The sequence below is a fragment of the Cebus imitator genome, unplaced genomic scaffold, assembly GCF_001604975.1.
Source record: "Cebus imitator isolate Cc_AM_T3 unplaced genomic scaffold, Cebus_imitator-1.0 Scaffold145, whole genome shotgun sequence".
In the NCBI taxonomy this organism is placed as follows: Eukaryota; Metazoa; Chordata; class Mammalia; order Primates; family Cebidae; genus Cebus; species Cebus imitator.
Window position 1 is genome coordinate 4,553,432 of NW_016107460.1, and position 12,740 is coordinate 4,566,171.

The 12,740-nt window shown below is 64.1% G+C and overlaps 1 protein-coding gene across 14 annotated transcripts in view; it reads left to right on the forward strand.

Annotated features, from left to right (window-relative positions):
• The window catches only part of PLCH2 (phospholipase C eta 2), an 89,521-nt gene that overhangs the window by 34,507 nt on the left and 42,274 nt on the right, over nt 1-12,740 (forward strand). The window contains exon 1 of one of the 14 annotated variants that reach the window (XM_037743514.1): nt 10,192-10,303. The exons of the other annotated variants lie outside the window; for them this stretch is intronic. Within the exon in view, the coding sequence (XP_037599442.1) occupies nt 10,207-10,303 (97 nt within the window). The 5' untranslated portion in view covers nt 10,192-10,206. Of the gene's footprint in view, nt 1-10,191; nt 10,304-12,740 lie in introns of those variants that run through there. 14 annotated transcript variants of the gene reach the window in all.

Genomic DNA, 12,740 nt, shown 5'->3' on the forward strand with positions numbered 1-12,740 from the left:
CACACATCACACACCCGCACACATCACACACCCGCACAAATCACACACCCGCACACCTCACACACCTGCACACACCTGCACACATCACACCCGCACACATCACACACCCACACACATCACACACCCGCACACATCACACACCCGCACACATCACACACCTGCACACATCACACACCCGCACACATCACACACCTGCACACACCCGCACACATCACACACCTGCACACACCCGCACACATTACACACCTGCACACATCACACCTGCACACAGTCACTCCCAGGATGGGGAAGGGGCTAAGCCAGGCTTCTGGTGGCTCCAGCATCCCTTGGGTTGTGGCCGCCTCCCGCCTCGGCGTGTCTTCCCTCCCTTTCCTCCATCTTTCTTTTCGCTTTGAGTCTTCTGTTTCCTGTGAGGATTTGGAGCCTGCCTGGGTCATTCAGGACAATCCTCGCGCAGGGTCCTTCACTGACGCACGTCCTCAGAGGTCTTTTCCAAATAAGGCCAAGTTCGCAGGTTCCAGGATTCGGATGTGTCTTTGTTGGGGGGGGTCACCCTTCAGCCCCCTACCATGGCCGTGTGCTCCACCCCTCAGCACCCCCACCCGAGGCAAGCCTGGATCTCACCTGCCAGGTCCCGCAGGCGGAGCGCAGGCTGGAGTGAGTGGGGTCGCCCCACCCCATAGTGGGAGCCCCCAGCCCAGCCTCCTGGCCTCCCACCATCCCAGTCTCTCCCTGGGTGGGGCTCTGGCTCCACAGGTGACCAAGAGAGCTGCTGGAGGCCTGGATGGGCCTCAGTCCTCTCCCAGGGAGCTGCTGCTCCTGGTTCCCAACCACCCCGTGCGTCACTGCTGCCGGAAGGCGGCCGGGGCCTCCCGAACGCTCATTTCGTCAAACCGTTGCACGTGGCTCCTTTGCTGGCTTGGGGAAGGGCGGTGATCTTGGGCCCTGAAGTACATCCCAGGATCAGAGGCTCTGCAGGCTCCAGGCCCCACCAGTCGCTCTGAGGAGGCTCAGGCGGGGCCAGGAGTCCTGGCCGGAGATGCAGCAGCTTCGCGCCCCCTGAAAATGCAGATTCAGCACCGCCGCCCCCCACTGCCCAGAGGCTGGTGCTATTTCAGTGGAAATACATGCTTTAAACTGGGGTGTCTGGCTGGGCACGGTGGCTCATGCCGGTATTCCCAGCACTTTAGGAGGCTGAGGTGTGTGGATCACCTGAGGTCAGCCTGGGCAACATGGCGAAACCCCATCTCTACTAAAAATACAAAAAATTAGCCGGGTGTGGTGGTGGCTGTCTAATCCCAGCTACTTGGGAGGCTGAGGCAGGAGAATTGTGGAGGCTGCAGTGAGCCAAGAGGGTGCCACTGCACCAGCCCAGGTAACTCCATCTCATAAATGAGTAAATACGTAAGCCAGGGTGTGGAGGCCCACACTTGAGGGAGTGGTGTCAGATGAGGTAGGGGCCGGGTCTGCAGGCAGCCTCTGCCTGGCCTGGGGTGGGGCGGCTCTGCCCAGTGACGTCACGGGCGTGGAGGACATGGCCCTGGAGCTGGGCAGACTGGGGTCCCCAGTCTGCAACTGTGTGGCCTCCGGCAGTAGACTCAGCCTCCACGTCCTCACCTGTGAAATGGGCCAGCAGTAGTGTGTTGTGGGCAAAGCTGCGTGCTCTGTGTGAGCTCTGCCTAGCCCCTCTGAGGGACAGTGGCCGCCTCTCCTGCCCCTGCTTCCTGATGCTCCCTGGAGCTCAGCCAGTCTCTGGAGTACCGACAACTCTCAGAACTGAGCTGCGGTTGTGGCTGCGACCGTTTGATGTGGAAGTGGGAGGCTGGCCCCAGACTGGGCTGCTGCCCGCCAAGCTCAGCCCTGGGGAAGTGGGTCAGTGAGGCCGTTTCTCTGCACACAGCGCCTCCATCTCTGTGGCTCTCCTGGGGTCTCCTGAGCCACAGCCCCTCCCAGCCCGGCCCGTCCCCTGAGGCTTGTGCAGGGAAAGGCGCCCGGCAGAGGTGGCTTCACGCGTCGCTGTCTCCTTCCTGGATGGGCCTGGGTGGGGGACAGATATGGGGCACCTCCTCCAGGAGGGGTTGGTTTTTTATTTGCAAAATTTGATCCTTCGAGGGCCTGTTCAAACACTCAGCCTCTCCCTCCCTCCTCAGGGGCCTCCTTTGCAGGCGGCCGGTCCTCTGGGCGCCTCATTAGCTCACCAGGATGTGCCCCACTTTTCAGAGCCGCTGATTCTCCCCGAGCCTTGCACACGAATTGAGGATGCGGATGCGCCGTGCCTTCTGGGATGCTCCCTGCAGCCTTCAGAGCACACAAAAGAGCTCATTACCAAGCCCCCCACTGGCCCCCAACTCCCTGCCTGCCCCCTCTCCCTGCCTGCCCCCCACTCCGCCCCCAACTCCCTACCTGCCCCCCAGTCCCTGCCTGCCCTCCACTCAGCCTGCCACCCACTCCCCATCTGCACCCCACCCCCTGTCTGCCCCCCATTGCCCCCCCCACTCCCCATCTGCCGCCATTGCCCCCCCACTCCCCATCTGCACCCCACTCCCTGCCTGCTGACTGCTGCATCCCAGGCTTCATATCCTCTGGCTAGGCTCTGTCAAGGTCAAGCACATGGGCCTCCAGCCTGGACTCAAACTACACCTGTCCTCCCGCCCAGTTCCCGGACTGTGGGTTTTGGGGCGATAGCTGTGCTTCTGGGCCTCAGTCTCTTCATCTGTAAAAAGGGGGTGATGGTGGTTGTGAGGGTGAGCTGGTGACTTGTAGAGAAGGAGGGACAGCCTGGCATGGGGACCCACGCTTGTGCTAGTGACATTGGTTCCTGGGACATGTCCCTGGCCCTCCCTCAGGGGCTGTTGCCTGGCCACCAGCACACGCTGTCTGGAAACAGCACTCAATGTGCAGTTTGGGACAGAGCTCAGGGGCCAGCCAGCAGCTGGGCTGAGTGTGCTCCAGGAGGGAGGCCTGTGGCTGGCGTCCTGGTCACCAAGGTGCCAGGCGCCTCTCCACTCCCCAGGGCCCTCCCCCTCCCAGTCAAGGCAGGCAGTGGTGGGCCTGCCCCGTGTCCTGATTGTGGGGTCTGGGGCCAGAGACGTGTGTGCTCCCCGGCCCCCCACGATCATGTGCAGCAGTGTCTCTGAGCGACACCACCAGCAGTCACAGGCAGAGACTGTCACTGAGAGTGAGGCCATGGAGGTGCGTCTCCATGTTGTGCTGATCAGTGCTGGTTCTCCAGACTGGTCAGTGCTGCCTGACTAACCCCTGGCAGCTCCGGGGGGCCACCACCACATACCCCCACTTCTGCAGGAAGGCCCTCTACTCCAGCCCCAGGAACTGGCTCCAAGGTCCACTGTGAGGCCAGAGAGCTGTGGCCCACCATGGAGTGGGGGCAGCCCTGTGGGGTCTGTGCCATGGGTGGGCTGGGGGTTTCAGGGGGGCAGCTGCCGTTGGCAGCAGGGAGCCCTTTCCCCAGACTGCAGCCCTGGTAATGGGGGCAGGAAAGGTCAGTGGGACCCCTCTCTGGGGGCTGGGCAACATCACAGGGGCCTGGGCAACATCACACAGTTGGCCCCATGAGCCCAGGACCCTAAGGTGCTCTGGCCCCAGCCCTGCCCCTGATGCGTCTGGGCTGCGGGGGTGGGGAGGGGATGTGGTGGGTGGGTGGGTGGGGGCTGTGATTCAGGCTGAGCTGTCGCAGGCGCCTGTCAGCCGCATGCTGCTGGGGAAGTGTCTGTTCGCACAGAAAACACGTTCTGAGCCCCGGGATCTTCGTCATCCTTCAGAAATGCCAACCCTGTGATGCGAGGTCTGTGCTCTGCTGCCGGCCTGTCGGGGGTGGGGGGGGCCTGAGCAGAGGCTTCTGTCTGGGTCCAAGCCTCAGCGGTGACCGGGAAGGCGCCCCCTCCCTCCAGCCTGAGGCTCGCTTGCTGGTAGGGGCAGCCCCTCTGTACTACTGAGCCTGGACCTCGCTGGGTGCTGTGTGCACCCAGGGTGCAGGAGGACAGTGGAGGCCGAGTGCAGCCTGCCCAGCTGCAGGTCCCAGGACAGTGGAGCTTCAGGGGGCAAAGTGGGGGTTCTCCAGGAGCCGCTGAGGCCTGGGTCCCCCCGAGGCTCCCCCTACCCCCCGCCCCCAGTCTGCCTGGCAGGTAGCAGCCCCGCGGAAGTATTTCATCTCGGCTCAAAGGCAGCAGCTGCTGTCCTGGAGTGAGCCCAGTGGAGGGAGCCTCTGTGGTGGGGACGGGAGCCCTTGATCCTGCTTCCTCCTCTCCCTCCTGCCCCGGCCCTCCCTGCCTGTCCCCTGCCCCAGCCCCGCTGGTCTTTGGGAGCAGCCACTGGGAGCAGTAGGAGCTGACGGCTGGGGCTGGGGTGGGGTCATCCACCTCCCTCCGGCGGCCCCCCCGCAGGCATGTGGGGAGCAAACGCACCATTCATTCACCCCACCCCAAGCCGCCCCAGAGAGCAGCAGATGGGCCCACGGAGGGGCTCAAATAATTCACAGGCCCTGGGGACAGGGGATGCAGCCTGGGGTTCCCCAACCAGAAGCCAGGCTTCTGGGAGGCCTGGCTACCTGGTCAGCCTTGGTCCTGGGAGGGCCTGCAGCCTGGCCAGTCTCTGGCTGTCCTTAGCTGACCACCCCTGGGCCTAGCCCCAGGTGCAGCAAGTACACAATTGGGGCAGTGCCTTTGCTGCCTGGAGCTCAGCAGAACCTGGAGGAGGACAACCTGGAGGACAGCCTGGAGGAGGGGATGCCTGCTGGCACCTGGTCCTGGCTTCTCGGGTGGGAAATCCAGGCTCATCCCACCCTTCCCCATGGATCCATTCCCAGTGGAGGTGCCCCTCAGTGCCCTCAGAAGTGTGACTCCTCACCACCTCCACGCAGGCTTGGGCCGCCTGACCCCCACTGTAGCACGAGCCTTCTGCCAGTCCCCCCATCTTCCTGTGACGAAGCTGGAACAGTTTGCCAAAATGCAGGTCCGTCCCAACCGCCAGTGCCCCCACTGTGCTCAGGATGTGGCCTGGGGGTCGCTGTCTCCTGGGCTCTTCCCGGGGTGGTCCCGCGTGGGCGCTGCTTGGGTGGTGAAGAGGCTCTCATTCCTGGTCCGTGCTGTTACCATTGCTCATGGCAAAGATGAGGACGCTGAGGTTGGGGGTGGCAGGCGGTGAAGGGGAGGCCCCGTCTGGAGAGGTCACTGGAGCGTCTGTGCACACAGAGGCCCTCCCCAGTCTGGAAGAGGGGCACTGGCCCTGGCATGCGGACGGTGGTCTGGACTGAGACACGGGGCTCACAGGACCTTCTTTGGGTGTCCTGGGGCCAGCATCCTCACTGGGCCCTGTGGCCTTTGCCTTCCCAGCTGCCCAGGGCCACCCCCTCTAGCAGGGGCAGGACCTCCACCACCCCTCCCTTCCACCCACTGTGGGGCAGAGGAAAGTGCAACCCAGTGCCTGCGCCTCGCTACCTCTGTCTGGGGTCCCTTTTCCTGTGTGCAGCCCCTGGTCACCCTCTTCTGACTCCAGCAGACACCAGGCCTGGGTCCAGCGCAGTGCCTGCCCCTGTCTCCTGGTCGGGAGGGCTGCTGTGGCTTCCAGGGTCCCCAGGATTTCAGGCAATGGTGTTGGGGGCTGCTGGAGAGGCTGGCCTGCGTCTCCAGCAAGGAGTGGGGTGCAGCAAAGAGGGCAGGCCCCAGCCCTCCTGGGGGAGTCTCTGAAAGCTGAGGCTTGCTGGTAGTGGGTTCTGGGGGTGCCATGGAGCCAGCACCACCCCCATTCTGTCACCCACTTATAGGTGCCCACTGTGGGCAGAGCCATGAGGATCCCTGGGTCTCTCCAGCAGGCAGAGCTGGGTGTCCGTCGGCCTCCCTGGGGCCTGTCCTGCTTCACCCGGCTGATCTAAGGCGGGCATTGCCTGTTCCCTTCCTGCCTTGCAGCAGTGGAGGTGGCCTGGGCCTGGGCCCTCCAGCTGCCTGCTGGCCAGTGCCCCGCCTGCCATGCCTGACTCACCCTGACACATGAGGATGCCCAGTCAGCCTGAGGGGGTCATAGGGCTGCCTCTGCAGGACCCTTGGAAGCTCAGGCACTTGCTCAGGGAGGGGCTGGTGGGTACCAGGTGACATGCTTGAGGTGACATGATGAGACGTGGCCCCTCCTGGGGGACTGTCAGTGATGGCTCCAGGCCATGGGCCTCTGCTTCCCAGGGACTGAACCAGCAATGTGACCCTTTACTGGGAAGGGGTGGCCTGATGGCTGACCCCAGGCTTTCTGTCCGGAACCCTGCAGGGCCTCTTGGCTGTTGGAGCGGGGACGGGTGGGACCTGGCAGTGGACATTGACTGGGTGGTGGCTGGTCTAGGCTGGGAGCTGCCCAGAGGCCCGGCAGGTCCCTATTCTCCAACCTGGGCTGAGCGCCACGGCATCGAGGCAGGAGGACCCTCGGCCCTGCCAGGCCCTCTCTCCATCCCTCGGTGCTGGTCCCCATGTGTGGCGGTTCACCTGCTGTTCCCAGGGCCTGCACTGGGTTGGGAGTCACCCCCCAGGGGAGCACATAGGGGCAGGGGACCCCCAGAGAAGTGCCTGCTGTGGGGAGGCTGGCAGCCCACCTTCCTGCAGGTGGAGTTAGACTCAGTGAGTGTGAAGGGTGTTCTGTGGCCACCACAGCTGGAGCAGCTGCCTGTGGGGGGTGGAAGGCTTGTGGCCTGTGGCCCTGGGGGTCAGGCAGAGGCAGGGGCTGTCAGAACCTTCAGAGGGTGGCCCCAGGGCCTTTGCTGCAGACGGAGGCGGGAGCCCCCAGCGGGCACAGTGCATCTGCCGATGGCAGAGGGTCCCACCTCGGGACGTAAGGCCACCAGGAGCCCCTTGACCCCTCCACTCCCCACAGGGCCTCCCTCCCCGCCCGTGCGCCCGTTTTCACCCTCCCTACCTGTGGAGCCGCGCCGTGGATGGAGGCTGGCATCCCTCGGGCGGGCCGTGTGCGTGTGTGTGCGTGTGGGCTTGTGTGTTTAAGTGTCTTTTTAAAGCGCCTTTGCAGCTGTGTTTGACTCAGTTCCATTCTCCAGTAGGAGCTCAGCAAGTGGCTCATTGTATGTTATTTTGGGCTTGGCATTATTGGAATTATTAGATTCTGTGTTTGTGGGAAACGGTGTCGCTGGGGAGCATTGGCTGTGCGTGGGTGTGTTGGTGTTGTTTGGGAGGCGGAGCCCAGAGGGAGACCCAGTGTGTCCCTTGGGCCTGCCATGGGGTCGTCAGGGTCGGCGAGCCGCCGGCACCAGGCACCAGGCGGGCACTTTGCCCCTGTGCTTCGAGCACCTTTCCTGGCCTCCCTGGGCTTCCAAGCGAAGCCCCCCATTTGTCCCTTGGTGCTGGCTCCTATCTGACTTCATGGCCGCCGAGCCCTGCAGGGTCTTGGAGGGGCCCCAGCTCTGCTTGAAAGGTGGGGCGGCGCTGGGGGGGGTGTGACGCTCTAGCCGCGCACTTTAGCGCTCATCAAAATGACTTAAATTGCCCCTTGCTCTCAGCTGTGCCTTAAAAAGTTGTGGGCGGTGACTCAGCCGTCACCATCACCGTCACTGCTGCTGCTGCTCTGGGGACGTGTGAGGTCACCGGGGTGGCTCTTCCTGTGCAGCCCTCACCCCCAGCAGACCCATCGACCTCTTGAGGTTGGGGGATGTGGGGGAGATGGTGAGACGCAGCCTCTCTCAGCTTCCTGCCATGGCTGAAACTTGAGGGATCCTCCCTCCCAGGGGCTCAGTTTCCCCCTCTGAAGCCAGGGAGCTGGGCCTCCCTCTGGCCTTGGTTTGTCCAGGGGTCTTGGTGGGAGGAGCCCACCCTTCCTGAAAGAATGGGTCCACTTAGTAGGTCCCTTTTCTACCCCTCCAGGCCCATGCTGGGTCTGCGGACGGCAGGTCTCACAGCTGTGAGGGGCTCCCAGGTGGAAAGGGACCCCCAGGTTCATATGAGGACTCCAGGACTGTGAGGGTGATCCACACCTCCCCTAGGCCTTGGGCAGGTCCTCTCTGCCCCCCAGAGCCCCGGCCTGCCGTCTCCACTTTCTAAGGGGCAAGAGCCACCCACCTTCAGAACCCTCTGGGGCTCCAGGCCTCAGGTGCCAGGTGTGGCGTTGGCGGCTTTGGGTCAGCCCTGATGGTCATCTCACTCTTGTGCAGGATGGCGGGGGGTTGGGGGTACCCAGCGCTCTCTCAGGTGAGCTGAGATGTGAACTGACCTGCTGGCAGCTCCGCCCATCAGCAAGGACAGGAATGAGACCTGGCCTGTCCTCCACTCCCTGCTGGGCTTTCTAGCATGGCTGGGACCTGTGAGTGGCCAGGGGCTGGGGGCCCCGTGCTCCCCAGCAGCCTCATGGGCTGTGATCACAAGGGGCTGAGTCCCCTCAGCCTCAGTTTACTGCCACCACGCTTCTCTCCAGGGTGCCCGCGCCACCGGCTCCAGGCGTCTCCCTCCCAGGACCTCGTCGGGCTCTGAGATCTGCAGAGATGCGGCTGTGGGGGGGAGGGGCTGCATTCACCCTGGGGATGGCCGAGCCGCTCAGTGGCCTCCTGCCTCTGAGGGGCACAAGAGTGACCTGAAGGCAGTCAGGGAGGACTCCCTGGGGGAAAGGCTTCATCAGTGTCTGACCACAGGGTGGTGACAAGTTCCCCGAAGGTGGAGGCCAGCTCACCCTGAGTCGTGGCCGAACCCCGGCACCCACAGCCTTGTAAGTAACATGAATCATCCCTTGCCGGGAGGCGTGTGCTGGGGGCAGCTCCCAGCCCTTGAATGACCTTTCCTCTTGCCTAATAAGCAGCCTGCCTTCTTTTCTGTTTTTGACCTAAGGCAAAAAAATAAACATTTGCCCACATAGTGCCACTGGGCCCACGCCGTACTCCGGACAGGTGGGAGGACAGAAACTGAGGAGTGGGCCTCGGGCACCAAGGGGGCTGCCCAGGTGTGGGACTGGGGGCGCTGGGCTCCCTGGTCATCCCTGTGGGGCTGATTGGCCCCAGGTATGCGTGTGAGGGGGGCGGCCGCGCCGTCCCTGTGGGCACCCAGGCCGGTCCTCAGGAGCGCTGACAGCACAGGGAAGGTAGCCGGCTGGGTGGAGGACCTCGGCAGGGCACGGGGCTGCCTAGGGCAGGGGGCCTCTCAAGCCCTATAGGTCCTGCTCAGTGCCTGGCTCCGTGAGGCTGAGGACAGGACAAGAGTGTGTCCTGCTGTCCAGACACTGGGACCTCGTGTAGGCGTCCAGCTGCCTCGGAGCAGACGGCGGAGACCCTGGAGCGGGGCACTAGAGGGGGCGGGCCACCTGCAGCAGGGGCTGCCAGCCGGGACCTGAAACGCAGGAAGGGCTGGAGGCCAGGCTGGATGGGCCCCCTTGGGCTCTGGCCTGGGCTGACCTGGACATGCCGAATGGCTGGGGAACGGGCCCAAGGTCAGCCTTAGTGGCCTTCCTGCTTTCACAGGAGTGGGCAGGTGGGGTAGACTCAGTGGGGCCAGCAAGGTCAGTGTGACCCCAGCTTCCTGGGCCTGGGGAGAAGCTGGGCCCCATCTGTGACCCCGGAGTGGCTGAGTGGCTGGGGGGAGATGCCTGAGGAGGCTCTGGCTCTGCCCTCAGGGACCTCCCACCCAGACCGCGCCAATAGGGGCAGCCCCCCAAAGGCCTGTCTGCACAGCGATGGTCTTGAGGCCGTTTCATTCACGTGTCAGCCTCCTGTACTCGAGTCTCACTGGCTTTTAATCTGCACTTAGGCAACCAGGTAAAAAGTGACTCCATCTGGGGATGTCCCATTCTGTGACGTGTGCTCAGCCGTCTGCACAGACGGGGGCCCGAGGGGCTGGTGCTGCCTCTCGGCTGCCTGGGCCATGCCGATCTTGCAGTGGGACGGCTCCTGGGCACTCTTGAGCCCCAGCTTGTAGTGACTGGGCCCCTCCTTGCAGACTCAGCCCCGAATCCTGCTCCCTGGTGGCCCAGTTGCCCCCATCTGGAGGTGGGGCTCAGGAGGGGGTCCTTGGGGATGCCAGGCAGTCAGTGGGTTCTTGCCACCTGCCAGGAGCCTCACTGGGGCTAAAACCCTGTGCCCTCGGGGTCCACCCAGGGCCTCCCTTCGCCCTGCGTGGGATGCGGTGACAAATGCCACCCTCTCTGGCTTGTTTGCTGTGTCTTGCTGGAGACGTGCATAGTTTCCGGTGGTCCTAGGCAGACACTGAGCCAGAGCTCCTCTGAATGGAGTGTGGAGCCCGGGGATGTGCTCCTGCATCATTCACACGTGGGACAGGGTGGCTGTGGAAGGCCCAGGGTGGCGGCTTTTGGAGGCAAGCTGGTGAGCGCCCCGTGGTGTGGCTGCTGTCCTTGGCACAGTGCGGGCAGGTGAAGGCGGCTAGGGGAGGGTCCATTGGCCCTGGCCACTGCTCACTAGCCTCTGGCCTGTTTGGCTCTGAGTGAGCATCCTGAGGTGGCACCTGGGCCAAGGTCTCTTCTGCTCTGGCAGTGACTGTGTCCCAGCTGGCACTGCCCAGCCCTGCCCAGGCCCCTTCTGCCCTCTGCGTCCTCGCCTTGCTGCCCTAGCCCAGCGTAAGGGAAGGGCCCAGGCCCCCACAGGACTGGCCCTTCATGCCCCAGGGGCCCTGCGGTCCAGGGAAGCACCCTGTTCTCTCCAGGCCTTTCCTAAGGCCATGCTGCCCCGGGGTCCCAGGCCAGGGTCCTCCAAGAGCTAGGGCCACTGCCCATCCTCTGTGTCTCCCAGACCAGAAGGCCGCTGGGTGTGGGGGCTGCCTCTGGTTCCCCCATCACTTCCTCGCCAGCTCTGAGCCATGCCCAGCACACAGCACGTGCCGCATAAACTTTGGCTGATGGCTGGGGCTGCTGAACAGGAGGACTGGACGCAGTGGGTGGCTGGTACTGGCCCGGGGCAGGGGCCGTGTGGGCTCCCTCTGGCCTGAGAACTCACTCTGAGGCCAGGGATCCTGGGAGCCAAAGGCAGGGGCTTTAGTGGCATAACAGGGGCATGTGCTTCTTTGTCAAAGATTTTCATATTTTCAATGATGCAAGCAGCTGGGAGGCCTGGGCAGCACCCAGGTGTAAGCTGGGCTGTGTGGGCCTGGTGACGTGGGTGGAGGCTGGCGAGGCTGAAGGGGCCCCTGGTGCTGGGGGTGGGGCCTGTGGCCAGGGCCTTGGCCAGGCCCTTGTGGGGACCTTGGCCAGGGCCACTGGTGCTGTAGGGCCAGGGCCCCTGGTGCTGTAGGGCCAAGGCTGTGGGGGCCCTTGGGAGGAGCCGGGGGCTGAGGGCACCGCCCCGAGCCCAGGCTTCGCAGTGACTGGCTGTGTGGCCCTGGCAGGTCCTGCAGCTTCTCTGAGCCTCCGACCCTTCAGGGCAGGGGTGACGCACCCTACCTGCAGGGCAGCAGCCACGGGCTCACTTCCTCTTTCTTTCCTTCCTTCAGTAGGCTCTTGAGGCTGGGGCCAGCCTGGTGGGGTGGGGGCTCAGGAGTCTGCCCAGTGCCCCTCTCTGGGGCAGGATCTCACAGCCCCACATGGAGAGGGTCTGGGTGAGGCCAGGTGGCCCGCAGCCCCGGACAGACCTTGCTGAGGGTGTGTGTCCTGGGATGTGGCTGCATCGGTGTCCACGTGGCAGTGTTCATCCTGGAATCCTGCTCACTGGACTCCGTGCCAGGCCAGCCAGGGCTCTGCATGGCTGCTGCACGCGGGCACCAAATCTAGGTCAGGCTGGTGCAGGGGGGTAGGGCTGGGCAACCAGGGCAGTGCCTGTTCCCTTGGGCTCCAGTGGGGCTCTGCAGCCTGGGGCCGGACACCTGACCCGCCGACCTTGGCCAGGGCCTTTCTGGCTGTGCCTGAACCCCCAGCAAGGGTGTCCTGTGGCAGGGAGGAGGGAGGCGTGTGGGCGCCTGCTGTGACTGTGGATACTGCTGGCAGGGCTGGCTGAGCTCAGTCCATGTGGGACCCGGCCCTGGGCACAGGGAGGCCAGGATGTGTGGGCCCCGCTGAGAGGATTCAGGCCAGAGCCTTCCTGAAGCTCCGGTCCCTGCAGCTGCCCCCGCCTCCGCTCCCTGCTGGGTCACCCAGCTCTGGGGCCTCGGCTCCCCTCCTGCCCACATGGGGACACTGTGGGGACAGTGACGCTCACTGACCACCCCGGGCCCGTGCCTCCCACCTCTGTGGTCCTCAAATCCAGTGTTTCTTGTCCTGTCTTCTTTGTTTCTTCTGCGCCTCTGCCTTGGCATTACCGATGTTCCCATGGAACCTGTCTGCCGATTCCCCAGGCTTGGAGGGACCAGGAGCAGGGCTGGGGCCTTTGTTTGGGGAATGGCACAGTGGAGGGTGGGCAGGGCAGCTGGGGATGCCAGACCCACAAGGTAGCTCCTCCCCACCCAGGGCCTCTTTGGCTGGCCTTCCCTGGCTATCCGCCCGGCACCCCATGTCCCCTCCGATTGTGTTTGCTTGTACCCCACTTTCTTGGGGCTGCCTCTCCTGGATGCCCCCTCTGGAATTCTGCCTGCACTGACTGTGCAACTCAACAGCCCCTCTGCCTGACACCCCTTCCACCTGACACCCCTCCCACCTGACACCCCTCCCACCTGACACCCCTTCCGCCTGACACCCCTCCCACCTGACACCCCTCTGCCTGACACCCCTCCCACCTGACACCCCTCCCACCTGACACCCCTCCGCCTGACACCTCTCCCACCTGACACCCCTCCGCCTGACACCCCTCCCACCTGACACCCCCTCCACCTGACACC